Below are 26,929 nucleotides of genomic sequence, written 5' to 3'. Positions count from 1 at the left end.
ATGTGGCTAACCAACCAAAGGTTTTGAATCATGACAAGTCTGTCAATCATAACTGGATGTTGTGTACTAATTGAAATCCTTTGATACCTCATGTGAAATTGTTTGTTGTGATGTTGCACTGAATAAAGTCACTTGTACATTTTTTTGGACTACAATCTTGTTTTGCAGTTTCTTGTGGTTTGTAAGAAAAACCCATTTGGTAAATGGACAAGGTCTAAAAATTCATTTTTTTTTTTATTTATAAAACTTTTTAAATAAAGTATAACTGACTTAAATTTTTATACAAGTTGTCAGGGGTAAATAAAATTAAAATTATTTGTTAAAATCACATGATTGGGTAGCAGGCATAACTTGCAATGCCACACATGTTGCCCTTGTTGCGTGCAATGCGGATGTAGCCTCCATCACCGAAGCTAGTTCCCCAGCTGTGGAAGGAGACAGAGTATTACATACAATGTAGACACTGAAATCCTACAGGAATGAGGACATTGGCAAACAAATAAATTCTGTTTAATTTGAGATATTTGGATTTTAACATCATGTTTTACTCATTACACAAGATTCACAAGTTTGTCAAACAGTCATGGACAATTTTGTATCTCCAATTCACCTCACTTGCATGTTTTTGGACTGTGGGAGCAACTGGAGCTCCTGGAGGAAACCCACGCAGACAGACATGCAGGGGAACATGCAAACTTTACACAGAAAGGACCTGGACCGCTTCACCTGGGGATCGAACCCAGGACAGTGCTAAACACTGAGCCGCCCCAATTTGAGATAATCACTACACTAGCTGAAACTAGTTTTAAGTGGTTACCTATTTTTCACCAGCCAGTAGTCCTCTCCATTTAGTGTACCATATCCCACAACCAGAACTGCATGGTTAACATTCTGGGTACAAGTTGGATCACTGTATACACCTGAAAAGCAAAAACAAGTTACAGCCAAGTAGTATTGTTTCACACATGTACATACAACCAGTACAAGTATTCATTTATTTGGATTTATCATGTTTTACACACGGTTACATTCATGACAGGAACAGTGGTTACTTATTACACAAGATTCATCAGTTCACAAGGTTGAGGTCACAGTTGGACAATTTTGTATCTCCAATTTACCTCACTTGCACGTCTTTGGACTGTGGGAGGAAACTGGAGCACCCGGACAAAACCCACACAGACACGGGGAGAACATAGAAACCTGCACACAAAGGACCTGGACCACCCCACCTGGAGATCGAACCCAGGACCTTCTTGCTGTGAGGCGACAGTGCTAGCCACTGAGCCGCCGTGCCGCCCTCAGTAAAGCAGTAAAGTATTTAAGCAGCATTTTAGGAGCACTGGGATTGCTGGAGCCTAGATCAGCTTTACAACGGGTGCAAGGCACACAGTAACACCCTGGACGGGGCGCCAGTCCATCACAGGGCAGACACAGTGTCTCCAATTAACCTGACCATTTTTTTGGACTGAGGGAGGAAACCAGAGCTCCTGGAGGAAACCCACACAGACAGGGGAGAACATGCAAACTGCACAGAAAGGACCCAGACCACCCCACCTGAGGATCAAACCCAGGACCTTCTTGCTGTGAGGTGACAGTGCTACCCTGCCACCTCAATTAATTTCATTTAATATAATTTAACCTATTTGAAGTATGCTACATTAAACTCTGGGGAAAGGAAAAATTTTGCCATCGTTAGCTTGGGCTAACTTGCTTGTAGTTGTCGGTTTACCAGGAAGCAGTGACTGTAGCAGTAAGGAAGTTAAACAAATACAAAATGGGGCTTGTTACTCAAATTTTGCCATCGTTAGCTTGGGCTAACTTGCTTGTAGTTGTCGGTTTACCAGGAAGCAGTGACCGTAGCAGTAAGGAAGTTAAACAATTACAAAACGGGGCTTGTTACTCAAATTCCCAAACAGTTCTTGCATCAGTTAACTTATTTTACATTCATACTCTGAAGAGGTTTGTCTATAACACTAACTTTTTATCTATACCACAACTTTCAGCTGAATTTCCTATACACAACACTCGAATAACACAAGTATCTTACCACTGTGGTACATGACAAACTTTGGTCGAGTAGCATCAATAGCCACAGAGATCGGTCCAATGGTGGCAACCGCCTCCTTTAGAGCCTCCTCATTACCCCCAGAGACGAAGTTGTAACTGGAACAGTTAGCAGCCCTCTGTGATGGGTTATATCTACATGGCCCTTCCTGAAAAAGCAACAGAATTTCAAGAATTGCGGAATGAATTGGTAAATTGATACGATAAAGCTACTTTACAACTTTACTTACACTTGCAGTATAAGGGTAGTCTCGGTCAGAATCGATGCCACCATTATCTATGACGTACTTGAAAGCCTCAGACATAAAACCCCCATTGCAGCCCATGTTTCCGTACTTGAAGGAGCAGTCTACCAAGTTCTGGGGACTGAGAGACACTAACCGACCCGTGGTCTTCATGAGCTGACCTTCCAGAGCACCAGCAGAACTAAAAGCCCAGCAGGAGCCACATGAACCCTGAAACGACAAACGATACGTTATCAATTATTTTTCTGTTTTAAACAGACATTTAAGCATTTAACCTTTAAAATACACTGCATAACATTTAAAATGCACATAGTTCCATAGCTTATAAAACTTCTATTGACAAAATATGCATGTGCTTAGGCTGGGAATATTGAGCTTTTTTACACAAGTTTATGCTTAATAAATCACTGGCAACAATGAGATTGTTTATTAGGATTCTCACATGTTTTACACTCTTTGGTTACATTAATGACAGGAACAGTAGTCACTCAGTTCACAAGGTTTTATCGAACAGTCATGGACAATTTTATATTTCCAATTTACCTTACTTGCACATCTTGACAGTGGGAGGAAACTGGAGCTCCTGGAGGAAACCCACACAGACACTGGGAGAACATGCAAACTCCACACAGAAAGGACAGTTGCTGTGAGGCAACAGGGATACCCACTGAGCCACCATGTCACCACAACAATGAGAATGAAAGCTATACCAACAGCAGAACTAAAATATGGTACATCTCAGTTAAATCAGACCTGGTACCTGGAAAACATGATTTAACCTGCAGTAAAAACTTGACACCAATTCCTTTTATTTAAGCAATAAAAGTGTACATGCAGGTTTACACCATTGATTCAAAGATAAACTAAGCATTATTGCTCAGCTTTAGAGTTTAACTTTAAGGTATCTGCTGGGGCAAGAGAAATCACCAACTTTGCAGTGGTCACAGATACCTCCAAACAGCTTAAATTTCAAAAGTTCATCTAAACTTGGTCACTTTTTATTAAAGATTGCATCTACCTAATCTTAAGTGTTGGGTCTGCTTTGGTGTAAAATAGAAGTTTAACACACATGGCTGGTATGGCTTCAGGTTGTAATGACTTACAAAAGCAATACATGATGCTTTAAATTGATCTGAGGACCATGACCAAGTGGTTGTACTGGGTAAAGCACCAGCCTAGTTTGCATTAATACAAATTCACCCTAAATATTATAAATACAATGGAGCTTAAAGTAAACAAAAATCATTTGAAGACCAAATTTTGAAATTAAAGCAGCAACCTACATTATTTCCCTTGTATAAACATTCAGAATTAAGACACTGACCAAACAATCAAGCCAAACTGACTTGACCATGAAATAAATGGACAATTATACCTGCTGCTTGACCTCAGTGACGTAGCCCTTCTCTCTCCAGTCAATTGAATCGGGCACAGAACGGCCTGAGGAGGCCACTAAAGGTAAGGTTGGTCTCCTTAGGTTAGGTGGTACTCGAGTTCCAGCCAAACTCTGCATAATCTCTGCCTCAGTCTGAAATTCATTGGATGAAAGTGATTAAGCATTATAATTAAGACAAATCAGATCAAAGCTGAGCAAAACAATCCTTAAAGCATCCTGCAGCATTTCTAATAAACACTTACCATGTCTCCCAGATGGTTCATGCGTACAACATACAAGTGCATTCCCATAGTAGCCTCAAGATTGTGCAGGGTGATCATGTGTAGGTTTCTTTCCCAGATTTCCCTCCGACCCAACTCCTCTACCTACGAGGACATTTACAAATGAATGAAACTTTACAGTTTGGGTTTAACTAAACCACATAAGTGACAATGAATGCTTTAAAACATTTACTATACCCAACTAAGCACTGAATAAGAAAACTAAACATTCAAATAGCATGCTTTAAGACATGTAAAACCTTAACACAAACTCTGACTTTTGTTCTTCTACAGTGAATATCCTGACATTAGTTTGTATGTACAATGCTTATGAATGCATAAACCATTTTAAAATAAGGCAAATTATTTAATTCTCCTGAAATACTCATGTCATTACATGCTTTCACACAATTGCATCTCATTATGGGCTGCAACTGCTATAGCATGCTTGATCAGTGCACTCTATTCAAACGTCCTTAATTTTAACATGTTTATATGAAGTTAATCAGGCCTCACCTCAGTGGAGTAAATCTTGCTGTGATTTTTCTTCCACATTTGCCAGTGAAGGTCCAGGCTTGGGTCAGTGATGGCCAATGCTGTGCCAAAAAGTACAGTAAACAGCAAGCTCCTCAACATCTTGAGCTGCTCAGAATGAAAAAGTTGTGAGATGTGAGATTCACATTATATACAAGTGTGGTTAAGCCAAACCAGTTTTCCATTTGCAAGATTTGTAAAACAAAAACTCAGAGGGAAGTGACAGAAGTTGAAATAATGTCCCTTAGGGATCAATAAAGTAGGAAACCATCCATCTAGACACGTCTCAAACGAAACCTGATCAAGTTAAAGCTATATCTAGTTGCTGTAGTCATTATGCACATTGTTTTTTTTTTGTTAAGACTGGAATCTCTATATTAATAGATGATTGCAGCGCCATTGAAATAAAATCACCCCTTAAAGCCAGCTTCCCTGGTATTGCATTTTGTTTTAGGAAATGGCTATCAAGCCAGTAGTCGTGTATACACCGCCATCTAGTGGACACAGTAAACATGACAACACTACATGAAACCACCCACACTTTCCAAACCCTAATCAAAAACAAACCATGCTAATGACCAAGGTTCCCTTTTCCTATCAGTCCCAACCCAGTCATTTCAATTTATCAGATAAAAAGCTTTCGTTCTTGTTTGCACAAGTGACTACACTGACTCAATCTTTTAGTGGACCAAGAACAAAACAAAAAACACACAATACTTTTAAAGTAGCTTTCAACAAAGAGGAGCACACCACAAAAGTGATTTAAAAGCATTAAAATATTCACTAACCTGGCCAGGCTGTTTGTTTACGTTTCTACAATGTAGCTACAGGTTCAATAATACAATGAGAGAAAAAAAATAAAATAAAGAATGGTCACATTTACTCAGCAAGTACAAGTATGCCAACACCAGAGCCAACCATGATACAGGTATGGAAAAACATTTCCAGCCATTAGGTTTATAAATATTTGGCAGAATACCAGGGTAGCTGTTTAGGCAACAGAACTACTGGAACTATTACACTACGTTGATCCACTTATTTAACTGAACAAAAATAAAAGCAGTGACCAACAATTACAAATTCTGATCAGGAATATTGTAACACAGCCTCACAGCAAAAATACATGTAAGGTAGGAGTGCCAATGTGATACTATGCTAGAGTCCAAAAAACAAATCCAAACAAACAGCTTTAATAATAAATGATATGCTTTGTGTTTTATGCTGTTTAAGCAGCTTAACCAAATGGCTGAAAGTACATGTTAAACATTAACCCTTTAACAGAATTTGGTTGAGCTTACTTCAAGTATAAATATTTGGGTAAACATAAGCTGTATTTAAATAATCTTGTTCTAACTCAGATATTGGTAGATGACATGGTGGTTTTAAAAAAAGCCCTTCTAACCTTTGTCAACTTAAAGCTAACAGCTGAAAAATCATTCATGAAAAGTTGAATCATTTGTGTGATCAAATGTTTGGTAGAGGCTCATTAAAAAAAAAATAAATACTGTGTGCACTAGTAAAATAATATTACTGGTATAGTCCCAAGAAACTAAGAAATGCAAATACATACTTTTTAAACATTTTCTAGGCAGACCATTAAAGGGTTAAGGGAATTAAAGTATTTTGATCTTGCAATAAATACGTGATGAAAACGAGGACAAACGGACTAAGACACAAAGTGCATAATATTCATAAATGCATAAAAAGCAGCAGCCTGGAATATGTACACTGGTGGTCATGCTGCACACCAGAAATGTATCAGTTGTGTTTTAATCGTTTGAATAGACTAAACTCAGTCCATGAGAAAGTCTTTGTGTGAAGTCTCTATGATTAAGTGTTTTAAACATAAGTGTAAAAACACTAAATCTAAATCTCTGCTGTGAACAGTCAGGGCTGAAACCAGATCCCTATTGGAAACACTTCAATGGCAACTAAGTTACAGGCCAATTCTTACTGTTCACAAAGTAGACAAGAAGCAATTGTTAATACCCTACCAATAAACCTGCTGCATACAAATGTGATCATACCAAAGGAAAGAAGACAACTTGAGACAAAGGAGCACATTCAGTGCAAGACACATCCTACCAAACTGCACCACAGGGCGCCACAGGAAGTCTTTTCTACCTGTGGCCATCAAACTCTATAATTCCTCCCTTAATGTGTAACACTATGGTTTATCTGTGCAATATTATTTATATATATATGGAATAATAATGTAAGCATTTTAATTATTTAATTGTGTAAATAACTAACTTCTATTTGCACATTTTTCTTCTTTTTTCTTTGTTTTAAGCTAGTACAGTGTTTATTTTTTTCTACATAAATGGGTGCTACTGTAAAAACTGCAATTTCCCCTCTGGGATCAATAAAGTATTCCGATTATTCTGATTCTGACAACTGAAATCAGCAGCTGCTTGAATTTAGAGAAATGGTCAGCAAAGTGTGGAAGGCTCTACAATAGCTCTACTTAAATCTGGCATGGTCACATTTGTTTGCAGAAGGTTTATTGGTAGGTTATTAACAATTGCTTCACTTCTGCCTTGAACAGTAAGAACTGGCCTATATATGGTGCAATTGAGGCGTTTCTAACAGAGATGTCTGGCTTCAGCCCTGACTGTTCACAGCACTATTCAGTTTTAGTATTTTTACTGATTTAAAACACTTAATCATAGAGACTTTAAACATTAAGACTCTCATGGACTGGGTTTAGTCTATTAAAACGATTAAAACTCAACTCTGAAACCTCTCTGGTCTACACTACACCATGGACATGAATGCAGACAAACTACAAAAACTAAAGTCACAGTTTTAATCCTCTTAAAAACACATCACCTTCAGTACATTTTCAAGTAAACTCACAGAGCAACAAGAACAATGTAAACTTTACAGTCACACACAATAAAACCCCACATTTTACAGCCCTACAAACACAAACAACAAACTCAAACCGAAAGTAAAAGAAACAGCTTTCAAGTAGATTTAACATGAGTTAGTGAGCTACAAACGAACTAACAAAGCTGGTAAGCGACATTTCTGAACAAAAACTCCATCTACATGTTGTGTTTATTGTTCTTACCTCTGTATGATCAGATGGAACCTGTTACACCTTAAAGAGGAAGCGAATGAGGAACGTCGTGCGATTGCACTTTTATAAAGAGCTGCTACTGTCACGTGTCATGAGCTCATTATCACCTGATACCCCCCAAACCAGATTCACTTCCTTTTAATCACTGACTTGTTTCTACACTCACTGTCCATTTTATCAGCTCCACTTACCATATAGAAGCACTTTGTAGTTCTACAATTACTGACTGTAGTCCATCTGTTTCTCTGCATGCTTTTTTAGCCTGCTTTTACCCTGTTCTTCAATGGTCAGGACCCCCACAGGACCACCACAGAGCAGCACTGCAGTGACAATGACATGGTGGTGGTGTGTTAGTGTGTGTTGTGCTGGTATGAGTGGATCAGACACAGCAGCGTTGCTGGAGTTTTGAAATACCGTGTCCACTCACTGTCCACTCTATTAGACACTCCTACCTAGTTGGTCCACCTTGTAGATGTAAAGTCAGAGACGATCGCTCATCTGTTGCTGCCGTTTGAGCCGGTCATCTTCTAGACCTTCATCAGTGGTCACTGGACGCTGCCCATGGGGCACTGTTGGCTGGATATATTTAGTTGGTGGACTATTCTCAGTCCAGCAGTGACAGTGAGGTGTTTAAAAACTCCATCAGCATTGCTGTGTCTTATCCACTCATACCAGCACAACGCACACTAACACACCACCACCATGTCAGTGTCAACGCAGTGCTCAGAATGATCCACCACCTAAATAATACCTGCTCTGTAGTGGTCCTGTGGGGGTCCTGACAGGGTAAAAGCAGGCTGTGACGCAGTGTGATGCTTTGGGCGATGTTCTGCTGGGAAACCTTTGGTCCTGCCATCCATGTGGACGTTACTTTGACACGTACCACCTACCTAAGCCTTGTTGCACACCACGTACACCCTTTCATGAAACGGTATTCCCTGATGGCCTGATAGCAGGATAATGCGCCCTGCCACAAAGCAAAAATGTTTCAGGAATGGTTTGAATCCAATCAAGTATCTGTGGGATGTGTTGGAAAAACACGTCCGATCCGTGGAGGCCCCACATCACAACTTACAGGAGTTAAAGGATCTGCTGCTAACATCTTGGTGCCAGATACCACAGCACACCTTCAGGGGTCTAGTGGAGTCCATGCCTCGACGGGTCAGGGCTGTTTTGGGCTATAAATAGGACTGTATAGGGCTTTGGGCTATCAATAGAAAGGTTGAGAGTTGAGTGTTCGAATCCCAGCTATGCCATGCAGCCACTGTTGGGTCCTTGAGCAAGGCCCTTAAACCTCTCAGCTCCATGGGTCCTGTACAATGGCTGACCCAGCGCTCTGACCCCAGCTTCCAAAACAAGCTGAGATATGCGAAAAATAATGTAATTGTACTGTACATCTGTATATGTACAGTGTATCACAAAAGTGAGTACACCCCTCACATTTCTGCAAATATTTCATTATATCTTTTCATGGGACAACACTATAGACATGAAACTTGGATATAACTTAGAGTAGTCAGTGTACAGCTTGTATAGCAGTGTAGATTTACTGTCTTCTGAAAATAACTCAACACACAGCCATTAATGTCTAAATAGCTGGCAACATAAGTGAGTACACCCCACAGTGAACATGTCCAAATTGTGCCTAAATGTGTCGTTGTCCCTCCCTGGTGTCATGTGTCAAGGTCCCAGGTGTAAATGGGGAGCAGGGCTGTTAAATTTGGTGTTTTGGGTACAATTCTCTCATACTGGCCATTGGATATTCAACATGGCACCTCATGGCAAAGAACTCTATGAGGATGTGAGAAATAGAATTGTTGCTCTCCACAAAGATGGCCTGGGCTATAAGAAGATTGCTAACACCCTGAAACTGAGCTACAGCATGGTGGCCAAGGTCATACAGCGGTTTTCCAGGACAGGTTCCACTCGGAACAGGCTTCGCCAGGGTCGACCAAAGAAGTTGAGTCCACGTGTTCGGCGTCATATCCAGTGGTTGGCTTTAAAAAATAGACACATGAGTGCTGCCAGCATTGCTGCAGAGGTTGAAGACGTGGGAGGTCAGCCTGTCAGTGCTCAGACCATACACCGCACACTGCATCAACTCGGTCTGCATGGTCGTCATCCCAGAAGGAAGCTGACGCACAAGAAAGCCAGCAAACAGTTTGCTGAAAACAAGCAGTCCAAGAACATGGATTACTGGAATGCCCTGTGGTCTGACGAGACCAAGATAAACTTGTTTGGCTCAGATGGTGTCCAGCATGTGTGGCGGCGCCCTGGTGAGAAGTACCAAGACAACTGTATCTTGCCTACAGTCAAGCATGATGGTGGTAGCATCATGGTCTTGGGCTGCATGAGTGTTGCTGGCACTGGGGAGCTGCAGTTCATTGAGGGAAACATGAATTCCAACATGTACTGTGACATTCTGAAACAGAGCATGATCCCCTCCCTTCGAAAACTGGGCCTCATGGCAGTTTTCCAACAGGATAACGACTCCAAACACAACCTCCAAGATGACAACTGCCTTGCTGAGGAAGCTGAAGGTAAAGGTGATGGACTAAACCCAATTGAGCACCTGTGGCGCATCCTCAAGTGGAAGGTGGAGGAGTTCAAGGTGTCTAACATCCACCAGCTCCGTGATGTCATCATGGAGGAGTGGAAGAGGATTCCAGTAGCAACCTGTGCAGCTCTGGTGAATTCCATGCCCAGGAGGGTTAAGGCAGTGCTGGATAATAATGGTGGTCACACAAAATATTGACACTTTGGGCACAATTTGGACATGTTCACTGTGGGGTGTACTCACTTATGTTGCCAGCCATTTAGACATTAATGGCTGTGTGTTGAGTTATTTTCAGAAGACAGTAAATCTACACTGCTATACAAGCTGTACACTGACTACTCTAAGTTATATCCAAGTTTCATGTCTATAGTGTTGTCCCATGAAAAGATATAATAAAATATTTGCAGAAATGTGAGGGGTGTACTCACTTTTGTGATACACTGTATATATGACAAATAAAGGCGTTCTATTCTATAACGTTACTGCGGTCACGGTGAGTCCAGCGCCACCTGTAATTGCTTGGCGCAAGACGTGAAAACACACTGGACAATATTTTAAACCACCATACTTACACACCAATGTGCAACTTGCAGCAGCCAGTCTGTCTTGTGCATGTTTTAGGAGGATAGTAACCAGAGTACATAAAGATAACCCACAGTGTCATGGAAGGAACATGCCAAACATCTCAGTAACAGTGACTGAAGGCAGTGAACCCAGGTCCTTAGGACCCATGCTGCTCTGCCTGAATCATCATACCAGCTGTGCCACCCCGTCCCCCCAAAATAAGAAACTGACGTTATTGACGCCAAAATTTCATGGCATTGCTTTATCAAAATCTATTGCAATTGGATTTTTAATATGGTGCTTCTGTCTCACTCCCATGGTTATTTTTTAATTGTATTTGACCATTCAACCATCTGCACTGTTTTTTGCTCCACCAGTATGACCTGCCTCAGTACTGGGTTAACACATTTAGCATGGTTGTTTCCACTTGGCAATGGAAACTGTCCTAAACAACAGGTCTGAAATGACTGAAAGATCAGTGTTTCACACAGTTGACTTTTTAAAATCCCTGTATAATCTGGTTAGGCATGAAAAGGAAAGTTTTAAATTCAGGAAACATTCGTCAAGGCCTGACAGTCAGCAAGAAACCAGTCAGGTTTTTGCAACAGTGCTTTTTCAGCATATTTTTTAAGGAATTAGAATTTTAGATCAGTCATGCGGCAGTGTTATGTGTTATGGAAGTGTTATGAAATCAATTCATGCTATTTATTACATACAGTATGTTCCATTCTCTGAAAACAGTAAAGGAAACATGTCTTCATCTTAACAACCTTGCATAATGGTCTGCTCTTAATGTTCTGTAAATAAAGAAAGTTCCCATAATTTAGGTACCCAATAAACCACATACCATGACAAGTGAGGCAACCGTGTTAGGCAAGCCTTATCAGTTATTGGGCCTTCTGCGGGATGCTTCTTTTATACCCTAGTATGACTGTATCATCTGTTTATAATCTGTTTTGAATATTTTAACATAATCCTACTCTTAATGTGCCTGTGTTCCAATGTTTTGTAATGTATTTCAGGCATTTAACAGTTTTCATTTAAACACAAGTCAAAGTGGCTAGATAGAGCATGTTTTCTATATTTATTTACAATTTACTTTGATTATTTATTGTTCTTAGTAATTCTGTTTGCCATTTCTTCTGCTGATCACGATGTATGGTGAATTTAAGATGACAAAAGCTGTTGTAACATGAAGAAAGAACAACACACTGCACTCAGATTAGCACAGGGGAAAAGGGAACCAACACAAGGAAGTGAAATCTGCATGTCAAGGTTTCGCTGACATGGTAAAATCAGTATGAGTGCGTGTGGATTTATCATGATTCAGTTCTATAATCATGACTGAGGTGGAACACAAACTACGTAAAAATGCCTTTGTATATGCATACGCATGATGCACTCAGATGATGCAGAGCCAAATTTCCGCTTTCACACCGAGTTTAAACTAGTTTAAAGCTTTGGTGCTGCAGTTTTCCTTACCAGAGTCAATAGTTTGCTGTGGCATAACAACTAACAAATCTACCTATTGAACCTCTACCTGAATGCATATTGTCAATCTAATGTAAGGTTTATGATCAGTGGCTGCTTTAATGGTTTAAAATAAAGAAACATTTTGTGTGCTTTTATCTTTGTGGCAACTGTTGTAATATCAATAAAGAAATGGTTTGCTGTGTTTGGTGTGGAAGAACTTGACTGGTCTGTACAGAGCCTGTCATTATTCCATTTTCAGGATGAATTCGGACCCTATTTGGATTCTTTTTTGAGTAAATGGAAGTGATTCCCCTTAGTCTTGTTTTTTTTTAATGCATTTTCTCCCAATTTTCCTCCCGATTTAGAGCATTCAATTTTATCTTCTGCTGTTAAGGGATACCAGATTGCATCCAAGGCGAGCACGTCGCTGTACACGCCCTTTCTGACACGTGCAGGCACTGCCAATTATGCCCGCCAGATGGCGCCCAGCCGACCGGTGGCAACACCGACTTTCGAACTGAGGAATTCATAAACTCTGTGCTGGTGTGCTAGCAGAATATCCCGCTGCGCCACCTGGGTCCCTTAGTCTCGTTTTGAAAGTTATTCATAATGTCCAGGTTGTGATGGCTGTGTGTTTTAAGGCAGTTCTGCGTCTCACGTGTACTAAGATGATCCATGTTAGTTTGATCAAAAGTATACACATTCACTGGCTAAAACATTAATGGATAAACTGGAAATATGTAATAGTAGTTCTGTCACTGTTTAAGACCAGTATAAGTATTTTACAGATGGTCTTAGAGACATCATGGTATTTTAACGTCCTACCTGCAAAGCACCCTATAGTGGTTTGAAAACATACACTATCCAGTGGACCTGGATGACAATGGATGATGTGTGTGCCTTTACAAAGTATGTGTGATCAATTCAAAGTGCACCAACTAAGCTTCAGATAAGTTCTACAGTTCATATCTTACGAATAATTAAAGCAAAAAGGTCACACCCAACCACAATTTGGAGTGTAACAGAAGAGGGTCTGAGTACTGTGAATAAGAGATAACTTTAAACCATGTTTTACATGGCAATACTAGCCATTCAAAATTAAAACTATATAATTATATAATTAAAAATAACTATATAATTAAAAATGTATAATAAAAGTGTGCAAAGGTCCAGGGGCCTGAAAAAGTATCTAGTATAAAAAAATCAAAAGCAAATGTTTACTGCAAAAAGTTTATGTTTTTCCATTACCATTGTTATGGTAAATTGGTAGGCCCTGAAGCAGACAAATGTTAATGATGTGATTTACAGGAACACACAAAAGTTCCTGCTACTTGAAGCAGCCAATAGAAGCAAGCACGTACACATGAACATCTGCATAATGTTCATCTGTGAAGTGTATAAAAGCAAATGGTTAAATAACTACCATGAGATTATAACATTTTGTTAAATAAATAATGGACAAGCTGTCTAAAAATAGCTCTCAAGTGTCTTGCATTTCACACCACAACTCTTAATTCTAAAACATTGACAGTAAAACTCAAGACTGTAATACAATTTACAGAATTTAATCTCAGGATATCAGCTAAGGGTTAAAGAGAAGTAACAAGGACTATGTGGATCTGAGGGCAGTGTAGGACACGGACCAAAACCATTGTTTGATTTACAAGAGGATTGGGATGCATGACCCTCCTAATTAATACTTGGTATTAATAAAAATTTGAAGTAAAAAAGAATTTATTTATTTATTAGGATTTTAACATCATGTTTTACACTTTGGTAACATTCATGACAGGACAGATAATTACTGGTTACACAAGATTCATCAGTTCACAAATTTAATGTCAAACACAGTCATGGACAATTTAGTATCTTCAATTCACCTCACTTGGTTGTCTTTGGACTGTGGCAGGAAAACAGAGCTCCCAAAGGGGAGAACATGCAAACTCTATATTCTTGTTGCAGAATAACCACATAAGGAGAGTATACAGACAGCTTTGTTAGCAGTGTGTGCTGTCTGTGTTCACTGTATTTTGGTCCGGGTCCTTTCTGTGCGGAGTTTGCATGTTCTCCCCGTGTCTGTGTGGGTTTCCTCCCACAGTACAAAAACATGCAGTCAGGTTAATTGGAGACACCAAATTGCCCTATAAGTGAATGGGTGTGTGTGTGTATGTGTGTCTGCCCTGCAATGGACCGTCCAGGGTGTTACTGTGTGCCTTGCGCCCATTGAAAATCTGGGATAGGCTCCAGCACCCCCACCCCCCATCCTAATTGGATAAGCGGATAAGAAAATAAATGAATGTATGCTTGCTCCAAATTGAACTTTATTGTAGTATTGCTTGTACAGTGACATTAAAGGTATCTTTTGTATCTTGTTTTGATACTTTCACAAAGCTGATAAATTGCCACCCAGAGATGCCCAAATCACATTTAAACAGTGGTGGTATGGAATGACTGAGTGGTGCTATTTAACATTTTTGCAAGCTAGCTACTAGACAAGTGCCAAAGCAATGGTGTAATTGACCACACCTTAGTAAAAAGTGTGGTTTAGGAATATAAGTTCCTGTGATACTAAAGAACTACTGCTAAGTCTGGTTTATTCCTTCAGATAATGTTAGAATCACTTGTTATAAGACTGTTATGATGTAGGTCTTGCATCTAGTTTGTTTTGTCTGTATTTACTTCTGATGTAATTCCACTCCTAGTACACACTGAAAGGGGCAAACTTGAAAACTTTTTCAGCATTCAGCATATGCTTTTTTATTCAAAGCGACTTACAGTTACGGCTGGACACGATTTTGAGCAATTGATGGTTAAGGGCCTTGCTCAGCACTTAAATAGAGCCTGTGAAGCAATGTGAAGCAAGCTGGGATGTCTAAAAGCAGCACATGATAGTAGTAATCATCTGTAAACATGAGTGAATATATAAGACAGGTTAACCTTTTATCAAATCACTTATCACGATTAAAGCCAAGCTTGTGTGATTTGTCCAGCCATATGATTGTTGCTTTGTCTTATTATATTGGTTTTTCATGGCTTTTCTAAGGTTTAACAAGATGCAAAGACAAAACAAAGCTAGCAGTCATGCAGCCTTGTAACTGAATGTACAAATATATAGGCTGAAGCCAGATCTACGATGTTCTTTTGTCGATGAGAGGCATAACTGCCCCATGTGTAAGGAGGCCGCTTCAGAGTCTATGTCTTTGTTGTCTCACATACATAAAGATACTTGTCATGTAGCCATCACAATACCCACAGTTTTCGCCCACAGAACACTGTCTTTTGGCCACATACTCACTCACTACCTTAACCGCTTATCAAATTAGTGTAACGAGGAAGGGGGGTGCTGGAGCCTATCCGAGCTTTTCAATGGGCACAAGGCACACAGTAACACCCCAGACGGGGTGCCAGTCCATCGCAGGGCAGACACACATACACACACACACACACACCCATTTACCTATAGGGCAGTTCAGTGTCTCCAATTAACCTGACTGCATGTTTTTGGACAGTTTTTGCACAGAAAGGACTCGGACCGCCCCGCCTGGGGATCGAACCCAGAACCTTTTTGCTGTGAGGCGACCGTGCCGCCCCGTCCACATGCTACCATGTTAAAATAAATTTGTTGACTTTAACAGTGGTTGGTCCTTGTTACTAAACATTACAAATAGAGACACATTAATGAAAGCCATTGCATGTACAGTGTATCACAAAAGTGAGTACACCCCTCACATTTCTGCAAATATTTCATTATATCTTTTCATGGGACAACACTATAGACATGAAACTTGGATATAACTTAGAGTAGTCAGTGTACAACTTGTATAGCAGTGTAGATTTACTGTCTTCTGAAAATAACTCAACACACAGCCATTAATGTCTAAATGGCTGGCAACATAAGTGAGTACACCCCACAGTAAACATGTCCAAATTGTGCCCAAAGTGTCAATATTTTGTGTGACCACCATTATTATCCAGCACTGCCTTAACCCTCCTGGGCATGGAATTCACCAGAGCTGCACAGGTTGCTACTGGAATCCTCTTCCACTCCTCCATGATGACATCACGGAGCTGGTGGATGTTAGACACCTTGAACTCCTCCACCTTCCACTTGAGGATGCGCCACAGGTGCTCAATTGGGTTTAGTCCATCACCTTTACCTTCAGCTTCCTCAGCAAGGCAGTTGTCATCTTGGAGGTTGTGTTTGGGGTCGTTATCCTGTTGGAAAACTGCCATGAGGCCCAGTTTTCGAAGGGAGGGGATCATGCTCTGTTTCAGAATGTCACAGTACATGTTGGAATTCATGTTTCCCTCAATGAACTGCAGCTCCCCAGTGCCAGCAACACTCATGCAGCCCAAGACCATGATGCTACCACCACCATGCTTGACTGTAGGCAAGATACAGTTGTCTTGGTACTTCTCACCAGGGCACCGCCACACATGCTGGACACCATCTGAGCCAAACAAGTTTATCTTGGTCTCGTCAGACCACAGGGCATTCCAGTAATCCATGTTCTTGGACTGCTTGTCTTCAGCAAACTGTTTGCGGGCTTTCTTGTGCGTCAGCTTCCTTCTGGGATGACGACCATGCAGACCGAGTTGATGCAGTGTGCGGCGTATGGTCTGAGCACTGACAGGCTGACCTCCCACGTCTTCAACCTCTGCAGCAATGCTGGCAGCACTCATGTGTCTATTTTTTAAAGCCAACCTCTGGATATGACGCCGAACACGTGGAGTCAACTTCTTTGGTCGACCCTGGCGAAGCCTGTTCCAAGTGGAACCTGTCCTGGAAAACCGCTGTATGACCTTGGCCACCATGCTGTAGCTCAGTTTCAGGGTGTTAGCAATCTTCTTATAGCCCAGGCCATCTTTGTGGAGAGCAACAATTCTATTTCTCACATCCTCAGAGAGTTCTTTGCCATGAGGTGCCATGTTGAATATCCAGTGGCCAGTATGAGAGAATTGTACCCAAAACACCAAATTTAACAGCCCTGCTCCCCATTTACACCTGGGACCTTGACACATGACACCAGGGAGGGACAACGACACATTTGGGCACAATTTGGACATGTTCACTGTGGGGTGTACTCACTTATGTTGCCAGCTATTTAGACATTAATGGCTGTGTGTTGAGTTATTTTCAGAAGACAGTAAATCTACACTGCTATACAAGCTGTACACTGACTACTCTAAGTTATATCCAAGTTTCATGTCTATAGTGTTGTCCCATGAAAAGATATAATGAAATATTTGCAGAAATGTGAGGGGTGTACTCACTTTTGTGATACACTGTATATTCTTTAATGCATTAGTGAACAATAGTTATTTTAGATCATTCATACATCTAATTACCAACAATGAATTGTTATGCAAAATGAGAGCAAAGGTAAATAAAAATGAAAACAGCACAATTTAAAATACATTATTTTATTTTGTCAAAATTCCCTTTCATGTCAAAATTTAATGACAAAATGTAACACATAAAATCCCTACCAGAGGTATATTTTTATTCAAAAAGAAATTAATCTGGCTGCATATTGCACATTATCTAAAACTAAACCTGTTCACAGAAAATACAATGTCAGAGACAAATGTATACAACAAAACAAGGATTTTAAAAAACACAATGTTTTCCTGCAAAGCCATATATCAGGCTGCTGTATTTATACCAACCACCTGATACAAGCAAAAGTTAAAGGGCTCAGACAAACCAATTAACCATGATGAATCTGGTATAGATCCTGCTTGGTTGTTATAAAAACCTGCATTCAAGTGCAGAAACATTTTTGTGCAAGTTATGAAATATGATTAAGTCTCTTATGTGTTTGTTTAGTGTCAGTGGACTTTTGTGGTTGTAGTGGGATACTAGAATGTTTACATGACAGGGAAACTGGCAAGGTTGGCAATTCCACAGGCATTGTTGCGATTACGAGCCATCAGGACGTAACCTTGCTTTCCCCACTCCTCACCCCAGCTAGAAGAGAAGCAAAAAGACATAGAGGGGATTTAACATGATGAACAAAGAAGTGTTTTTTTTTAATGGCACATGATAAAAGATGACAAGGTACCAACTCACCTGTTTTTGACAATCCAGTACTTCTTGCCCTTGGGTGTGACACCAAAGCCTACCGCCAGCACTGCATGATTAATGTTTTCCTGGTCACAGTTGGGGTCATAGTACACACCTTGGAAAAGATGTCATGTAAGTCTTATTTTATATCAAAGTCTGTTAAATCAGTATGGTCAAAAACAAGATGTTCTAGCCACTCACCACTCTTGTAGAACTGGAAGGTCGATTGCATGGCATCAATGCCTACCGAAACTGGACCAACCTTAGCCACAGCAGAGGCCAGAGCATATTCACTGCCTTTCTTCACCTCCTTATACCTTCGGATCTCTGCTACCTTGCCAGACTTATTGTAAGCACACGGTTCGTCCTGCAGGGGGCAGTATTCAGACACACATGAAAACTACTGTTTTTATCTGATTCCGATATTACATCTTTGAAAATCGACCAATACCGATACTAATCTGATATGTAAAGTACTGACGCTGCAAATATTACGAATAAAAACAAAGACATGATTGCGGGATGATTTAGGTCCTGTACTTATTTATATTTTCTGTATTGCATCAGTCAACGTCTGATCAGCCTCAGATGTCATAACATAATAGCAGAATAAATAATAACAAAATAAAAAATCAGTAGATAATATACTTGACTAAAAGACTCATTGACAAAGGGTTTTAAAATGCTGTCGATATGCACAGTAAAAATATTAACTTATATTAATGTATATCACCGCAATCCTGACTAATTTCAACCAATTGCTGACAAAAATAAATAAAAAAAACCTTAGTAAATATCACATTTAAAAGTATTTATGTTCATTTATTAACAGCATTGAAGCCAGAAACATAGTACTAACAAACCAGACACTGCTGTACAAACTACATACTACTGTACTCAAAAGAGCACTAAACCATTCTAAAATTGCATCAGTGTGCACGATTATTTAGCAATAAACTCTACTGCTGGGCCACCACCAGTTTGGCTCTTTTGGTGCCAAACATTAAAAACCTGTACAGTTTGTTTTACCAACAGTTCTGCTATGTTCAGAAAACAACTTATACTGTGTCTATTTAATAATAATCTCAATTTTATATCAAAGAAAATGAAAAACAACAGTTGAATAGAGTTTATATACACCAACCACCATCACATTAAAACCACCTCCTTGTTTCTACACTCACTGTCCATTTTATCAGCTCCACTTACCATATAGAAGCACTTTGTAGTTCTACAATTACTGACTGTAGTCCATCAGTTTCTCGCATGCTTTGTTAGCCCCCTTTCAAGCTGTTCTTCAATGGTCAGGACCCCCACAGGACCACCACAGAGCAGGTATTATTTAGGTGGTGGATGATTCTCAGCACTGCGGTGACACTGACATGGTGGTGGTGTGTTAGTGTGTGTTGTGCTGGTATGAATGGATAAAACACAGCAGTGTTGATGGAGTTTTTAAACACCTCACTGTCACTGCTGGACAGAGAATAGTCCACCAACCAAAAATATCCAGCCAACAGCACCCTGTGGGCAGCGTCCTGTGACCACTGATGAAGGTCTAGAAGATGACCAACTCAAACAGCAGCAATAGGTGAGCGATCGTCTCTGACCTTACATCTACAAGGTGGACCAAGTAGGTGTGGACAGTGAGTGGACTGCTGTGTCTGACCCACTCATACCAGCACAACACACACTAACACACCACCACCATGTCAGTGTCACTGCAGTGCTGAGAATGATCCGACACCTAAATAATACCTGCTCTGTGGTGGTCCTGTGGGGGTCCTGACCATTGAAGAACAGGGTGAAAGCAGGTTAAAAAAGTATGTAGAGGAACAGATGGACTACAGCCAGTAATTGTAGAACTACAAAGTGCTTCTATATGGTAAGTGGAGCTGATAAAATGGACAGTGAGCGTAGAAACAAGGAGGATGTTTTAATGTTATGGCTGATCAGTGTATAACTCTAATAGCTTTGTGACCTATGGTACAAATACAGTTGTGGTCAACATTATTGGCACTGTTGATTGTTTAGTATAAAATAGCCAGTATTTTGGGAACTTATTGGATATGTACCAATGACATGGGCAGGAGTATATGACATGGGCAGGATTAAAGACGCCCCTCCCTAATTCTTGGTTGCACAACATTTTTGCCAACAGTGACAGCCTCCATCATTATTGTGATCTTTTTGCACCTGTGTGCTAAAAGTTTCCTACAAGCATTCACAGCAATTATTTTTAATCAAGCTATTGAATGCTTGCAGGGTTCCGTTTCCCAAAAGCAGATTTCAGCTCCATAGATTTTTAATTGGATTTAGATCAGGACTCATTTCTTTTGGATGTGCTTTGTGTCATTAACCTGCTACCCCAACTCAAACCTAGTCTTTTTGGGAGCACAATTTACTCTAAAATCCTCTGATAATCTGATTTCATAGTTTCTGTAAGGCATTCAATATGCCTTCTTCAATGCCTACAGTCCCAGATGTAGTAAAGCAACCCCAAAACATTATGTATTCCCCACCATGTTTCACTGTAGGTAAAGTGCATTTTCTTTAAAGGCTCAATTTTTATTGTTTATAAACATAATGCTGGAACGCATTGTTAAAGAGCTCAAGTAAAATAATTGTGGTTTGTCCAAGTTCAGTCACTTCAGTTTTATGCCTTTCTTCAAGAAGTGGTGTCGTTCTTATATTTCACCTACAGAGCACTGTTTTGTGGAGTGCGCTGCAGATTGTATGGGTTAAAAACATCACTCCAGATGCCTCCAGCTCAGCCTGAAGTTCTTTGAATGTTAAGTGGTTTCTTTGCCACATTGAAACCACATTTGTAAGGTTCTCTTATCAATTTGTCCACGATGTCCTGGAAAGTTCTTGACTGTACCATGAGTAGCAAACTTTTTAATAAAATTTCTGCTGAAGCTGGGATGCCAAGATCTTTAAAGATAATCACTGGCCTGCTCAGACAGACTCTTGGCATTGCCATTGTGAAACAGGGAATAAAACTGGTCTTTTAAGCATCAAAGCCACCAAAGCACTGACAAGGTGGGGACAGTTTCTCATTTCTAATCAATCACAAGTTAGTTTGGTTTTGTCATTTGCTTCAAACCAAACAAAAAGTGCAATTAATCACGTATAAGCACTTTATTTTAGAATATATTTAACATGGTGAGGTATACCTGTCCCATGTATGGATAAGCCTCCTCAGAGTCAATGCCTTTGTTGTCTCTGACATAGCTGAATGCGTTGGTCATGAAGCCACCGCCACACCCATAGTTTTCAGTCACACAGTCCACCAGGTTCTGAGGGCTGAGGTCTACCAGCTGGCCTGTGGTCTTCTTCAGCTGACCCTCCAAAGCACCAACCGAGCTGAAGGCCCAGCAGGAGCCACAAGATCCCTTAAATAAGAGAAATGCATAGTTCAGCATCTCATAGGCACAATTATCCTTGCTAAATAATTCAATTTTACCATTATATCAGAAAAACATTTTGTTTAGACAGACAGAACATGTCCATTGTCCAACTGATGTAGTAATTAAAAGCATAATTATATTTTTCATGGCCAAAGTTTTATCGCACATACTGTCATCACCATAGTTTTATGTCTTTAAAATTAAAGCTACAACAATATGATTCCTGTTTTGATTTCTTACCTGGTTTTTGACAGATGTAACATAGCCAAGTTTGCGGTAATCAACTGATTTGGGCAGTTTATCTAGTGGGTCAGGAACATAGGCATTCATAGAATCTCTCTCCATAGGAACCTGCAGTCCTAGCATTTTCTCGGCCACCTCCTCTGCTGTCTAACAAAAAGGGATAGAAGGTAAAGAACAAATCAAGAGTACAAAAAAACAAATCCTACATTAAATCCTAAATTGAGCCTCTAGGTAAATCCGTATGGGCTAAACATGGTTGCATGTGTTATTTACAAGACATATAGTGTGGACAGTGTGGTGAGAGCATCAAAGAGGGCTTGTCATGTTATCCATGTTAACACAGTAACACATTCTCAAAATCATAACTTCTGTTGAATGGCTGTAGTATTGGTGGTGGTGGTGGGGGGGGGGGTAGACTTTTTTTCTTATACTGTCAGTTATGGACAAATTTTCAATGTGCTTTGTGTCATTATCCTGCTACTGGACTCAAACCTAGCTTTCTTGGGAGCACAATTTACTCTAAAATGCTCTGATAATCCTCTGATTTCATTGTTCCTGTAACGCATTCAAGGCCTACAGTCCTAGATGCAGTAAAGCAACCCCCAAACATTATGTATCCCCCACCATACATAATGCACTCAAACTAAAAAACATGATTTTAAAATCATAGCTTCTGTTGAATGGCTGTAGCATGGGGAGACTTTTTTTTCCTTATACTGTCAGTTATGGACAAATTAGACTTAAAGTGTAATTTCTCCAAAATCTAATTCGGACTGATACTGCATTCTTAATATGAAACTTTACAATTTAAGGCCAATCGAATCTTATATTCAGTCATTACAGAGTAAAAGGGTAACATAAAACTTATCTTATAAAGTTTAAACCAGTATAAACCATCAATAGTTGGCTGTATGCTAAGCATGTTGTTACTGGTGTTGGTTTTGTTTTTGGTTGTGTAGTATCTCTGATCTCAGATAAGTTTGTCTGGTGTTATTACTAATTTAGATGAGAAACTGATCTTAACTACAACATGCTTGGGTGTTTAAATTCAAATCTTATTTTGTTAGGAACACCATACACATATGATTTACCACAGTCATTGCTGTTAATACATTAATTTTACTTAATGCTAAGTAGCTAATAATTAAATAAAGAAATAATGTCTTTGTGACTTACTACTAATAATTTAGAATTGAACACCTTTATTTGTCATATATACATATACAGGTGTACAGTACAACTAAATTCTCTCTTCACGTATGCCAGCTTGTTTGGAAACTGGGGTCAGAGCGCAGGGTCAGCCATCATACGGCGCCCCTGGAGCAGAGAGGGTTAAGGGCTCAACAGTGGCTGCATAGTAGAGCTGGGATTCGAACTCTCAGCCTTTTAGTTGATAGCCCAAAGCTTTACCCACTAGGCCAGCGGCCCCCAACCTTTGTTGAACCACGGACCGGTTTCATATAAGATATAATTTCACAGACCGGCAGGGATGGGAGGATTTAACAATACTAGTCACAAATGATTGAAAATGAGCTTTTTTCATGGTGATACAAGACAAAAACACCCTAAATATTTTGATAATGGAAGCAGTAAAAACTGCTTTTCTAGCAACCTCTGATTATTTATTCTTTCTGTGTGGCCTGGTAATAAATGACCCGGTGGTTGGGAACCACTGCACTAGGCTACCACTGTTCACAAGTTTATGAATTTTAGTTCTTCTTGTTGTTTTGTATTAATAGCAATAACTCTGGTAAATCATGTGTGGGGTATTCCTAACAAAATAACATTTTAATTAAAAAATACCCAAGCATGTGGCAACCTATTTGTAGCTAAGATCAGTTCCTCTTCTGAACTGGTAAGTACACGAGACAAACGTGTTTGAGATCAGAGATACAAGACAACCAAAAACAATATCAGCACCAGTAACAACGTGCTTTCACTTCCTGGTTGACAGGTGTATGGGAAGGAAGCACAATCGGTGCCAAATAAACGAATAGATAAATACATACTGAGTAGAAATAAATATAATTATACATTTACCAAACCATGTTAATAACTCGTAATACCTTAATGTGGTATAGAACAGAATATTTTTTAGAAAATGTGAGATCCATTTATTAAAAACCAGTCCAATTTAAGCTAGTATGAATTTCCATCTGGGATCAATAAAGTGATCTATTAAGCAGGTAGACTAGCAATAAAGAAATAAGTTAGATTTTTTTTCTAATTGAGTAACAAGAACAAATACAAGTGCTAACCTGGAAATATTTAAACACAAAACAGTTCAAGTTTGGGTTTATTGAAACTGGCTGTGATGAAAGTGGTATTTACCATGTCTCCGAGGTGGTTCATTCCCAGTGTATATGAGTGAATGCCCAGCTCATACTCCTGATTATGGGCCTCAATCAGCCTCATGTTCTTTTCCCAGATAGCTCTGCGAACAGCCTGTTCACCCTGCCATGTACACACAAACATACAGACACATTTGTGACAGGCCAAGTACTAAAGCTTATCTTCCATAGGTGTTTGTATACAAATGATACAAATAAAATACTGTGATTTATTATTCTGCACACAGGTTTATTGTGCCCAGAATATTTTACATTAGACACATACAATAAATGCACTTGAACATAATGCAGTGTTCTAAGATTTAGGTCATGACTAAATACAGTGTTTTAAAGATTATGTAAATAAATAAACAGTATATACAGTATATTATATCAGCTGCTTAACAGGTTCCTTTATTCTACATTGTCATGCAAGAAAACCCACAAAGACACAAGAAAACATCATAAGTGTCTTAATGTGTTATCTGTTTTGTCTTTCTAAGTTACTTCTGATGTTTAATATTGCAAAATACTTTATGTATGTATTATTAATGTACGCTATGCTATCAAGTATAATATAGCTTCTTATTTAGTTAAAACACTCTTATTGGGATGTTATAATATAATGTAATGTATAAGGGAAAGTCATTTTAGTTATTAATTGCAATGATTTATGTGACAATCCATAACTCAAATGCAATCGCAACAGGCAAACATATTGCCCACCTTTATTTTAGAAATGGCCATCATGCTTTGCATAGTTCTATAACATGTCTGTATAGAGTATTAAGTAAGTTACCAGGCCATTATACTCTCTTCTGTAAGTGGTTTTCCAGCTTTCCCATTCACTGTCCAGAGAAAGCTTATCAGTGCCATAATTGTCAAAGACAAAGATTTGTAAGGCCATGACAAAATTCAGTGTTTTAAAGATTATGTATGTAAATGAATAAACAACCACGGGAAGGTTTAATATCTCAAAATACTTTATGTATGTATATTAATGTATGCTATAAAATACTGTATAATATAGCTTATTATTATTGGGTTGCTTCCAGAGCTGCCCAATTATGATATAATGTAATGTATGTATAAAGGAAAGACATTTTAGTTATTAATAGCAATTATTGGTATGACAATTTCTAACTAACTTTATTTTAGAAATGACCATTATGCTTTGCATAAGAGAAACATATATGTATAGAGTATAAAGTAAGTTACCAGGCCATTATACTCTCTTCTGTAAGTGGTTTTCCAGCTTTCCCATTCACTATCCAGAGAAAGCTGATCTAAAGGATGGCTCAGTACAGAACCCAGGAGCAGCAGTGTTAAGCCAGCCACAAACATCCTGCAAGAAAAAATACGGCAGTCATGAGACCAGTGACTCACGCTCTCTCTCTCTTTCTCTCTCTCTCACACACACATTACACTACTGTCACATTAATACTGTTTAACATGCAGGTAAAAACAACAATAACACACATTTAAACAATGTACGAGTCTCTGTGTACTTATAAGGAATGCACACACACACACACACACACACAGAGCTCTGCCTGTTTTAAATGAAAGTGAAACTAAGTTAAAGTCTTTAAGCTTAAGATAAACAAAACAAGAATAAATGTACAACTTGTATTTTACAAGATGCTCACACACTACAATGTAAAAACCTGAACTAATGTATGTAAAAATGTATAAACTATAAAAGCAGGAGGGCTCTTCCAAAAAGAACCGAGTCCGAGAATGAGCACAAGCTGATCCTACCTTAAAGCCACAAAAGTCGGTTCTGTGGAAAGAAATTCTTCAACTTCAGACTGAAACAGATTCAGCAGACAGCCAGTTTATATGGATAGGTTTTGAGGAAGTGTGGAAGGAGGGAAGAGTTAAAGTGGGTTTTTCATCTGGAATCACTTTGAATCTCCAGCCCAGTTTTAGGTGTCAGATTACAGTAAATGGTAGGGCTTGGAATTTTACACACACACACACACACACACACACACACACACACGTGTACCGTACACAAAATATGTGTACCCTGAGTTAAAGGCGAAATACGTTTTCAACCCCTTTTGTTTTAGTTATTTAATGTATTTCCATTAAATGTATCTTTGCAGCTTTTCACACAGTGTTGATATTGTACTGATAAATCAGAAATGAAACGTATGTACTTCTGAAATTAAGAGTTCAAGAGTTCAAGAGAGGCTTTATGGTCATTTCAGCTCTACACAAGCACATATTGAAATGAAACAACGTTCCTCCAGGACCAGGGTGCAACATAGAACAAAAGTGCAAGACAGTACACAGTGAATAGCAGCGTCTTTAGGATCCAGAGAGGATCCGCTGCGTGTTTGTTTGGATATTAGGATTTTAACGTCATGTTTTACACTTTTGGTTACATTCATGACAGGAACGGTAGTTACTCATCTCACCTATTCGTCTTTGGACTGTGGGAGGAAACCGGAGCTTCCGGAGGAAACCCACACGGACACAAGGAGAACATGCAAACTCCACACAGAAAAGATCTGGACGGCCCCACCTAGGGATCAAACCCAGGGCCTTCTTGCTGTGAGGCGTGCTACCCACTTAGCCACTGTGCCGCCCACGCTGCGTGTTAACACCCCGTCATCTTGGATCATAACTTAACTTAAAAACATATATAAAACATATATAAAAAAATTATTGTAGGAACAATGTATTCAGGAGT

The 26,929-nt window shown here is 39.4% G+C and overlaps 2 protein-coding genes across 2 annotated transcripts; both read right to left on the bottom strand.

Annotated features, from left to right (window-relative positions):
• Positions 1–215: 215 nt before the first annotated feature.
• On the bottom strand, positions 216–7,662 carry LOC134310795 (cathepsin S-like). The gene is made up of 8 exons (XM_062992477.1): positions 7,579–7,662; positions 4,485–4,610; positions 3,951–4,073; positions 3,688–3,840; positions 2,298–2,522; positions 2,051–2,216; positions 818–920; positions 216–425 (listed from the first exon to the last, which is right to left on the bottom strand). Exons 2-8 carry the CDS (start codon positions 4,602–4,604, stop codon positions 326–328), a joined length of 990 nt encoding a protein of 329 aa, XP_062848547.1. The 5' UTR covers positions 4,605–4,610; positions 7,579–7,662; the 3' UTR covers positions 216–325.
• A 9,957-nt stretch (positions 7,663–17,619) lies between these two features.
• Positions 17,620–26,079, bottom strand: ctsk (cathepsin K). Its single transcript, XM_062992474.1, has 8 exons — positions 25,990–26,079; positions 25,447–25,573; positions 24,230–24,352; positions 21,896–22,045; positions 21,422–21,640; positions 18,450–18,615; positions 18,255–18,363; positions 17,620–18,152 (listed from the first exon to the last, which is right to left on the bottom strand). The coding sequence occupies exons 2-8, from the start codon at positions 25,570–25,572 to the stop codon at positions 18,053–18,055; spliced, it is 993 nt and encodes a 330-aa protein (XP_062848544.1). The 5' UTR covers position 25,573; positions 25,990–26,079; the 3' UTR covers positions 17,620–18,052.
• Between the last annotated feature and the right edge of the window lie 850 nt (positions 26,080–26,929).

Source organism: Trichomycterus rosablanca, chromosome 3 (genome assembly GCF_030014385.1).
Source record: "Trichomycterus rosablanca isolate fTriRos1 chromosome 3, fTriRos1.hap1, whole genome shotgun sequence".
Lineage (NCBI taxonomy): Eukaryota > Metazoa > Chordata > Actinopteri > Siluriformes > Trichomycteridae > Trichomycterus > Trichomycterus rosablanca.
Note: the sequence above shows the minus strand (reverse complement) of the source record. Positions and strands in the feature narration are given on the sequence as shown.

Excerpts from the sequence above, each read along its gene's own strand:
- LOC134310795 (XM_062992477.1), bottom strand. The coding sequence starts at position 4,604 with ATGTTGAGGAGCTTGCTGTTTACTGTACTTTTTGGCACAGCATTGGCC. Across the intron at positions 4,074-4,484 it reads GCAAGATTTACTCCACTGAG|GTAGAGGAGTTGGGTCGGAG; the intron begins GTGAGGCCTGAT and ends ATGTCCTCGTAG. Across the intron at positions 2,523-3,687 it reads TCACTGAGGTCAAGCAGCAG|GGTTCATGTGGCTCCTGCTG; the intron begins GTATAATTGTCC and ends TTGTCGTTTCAG.
- ctsk (XM_062992474.1), bottom strand. The coding sequence starts at position 25,572 with ATGTTTGTGGCTGGCTTAACACTGCTGCTCCTGGGTTCTGTACTGAGC. Across the intron at positions 22,046-24,229 it reads TGAACCACCTCGGAGACATG|ACAGCAGAGGAGGTGGCCGA; the intron begins GTAAATACCACT and ends CCTTTTTGTTAG. Across the intron at positions 18,153-18,254 it reads TACTGGATTGTCAAAAACAG|CTGGGGTGAGGAGTGGGGAA; the intron begins GTGAGTTGGTAC and ends CTTCTCTTCTAG.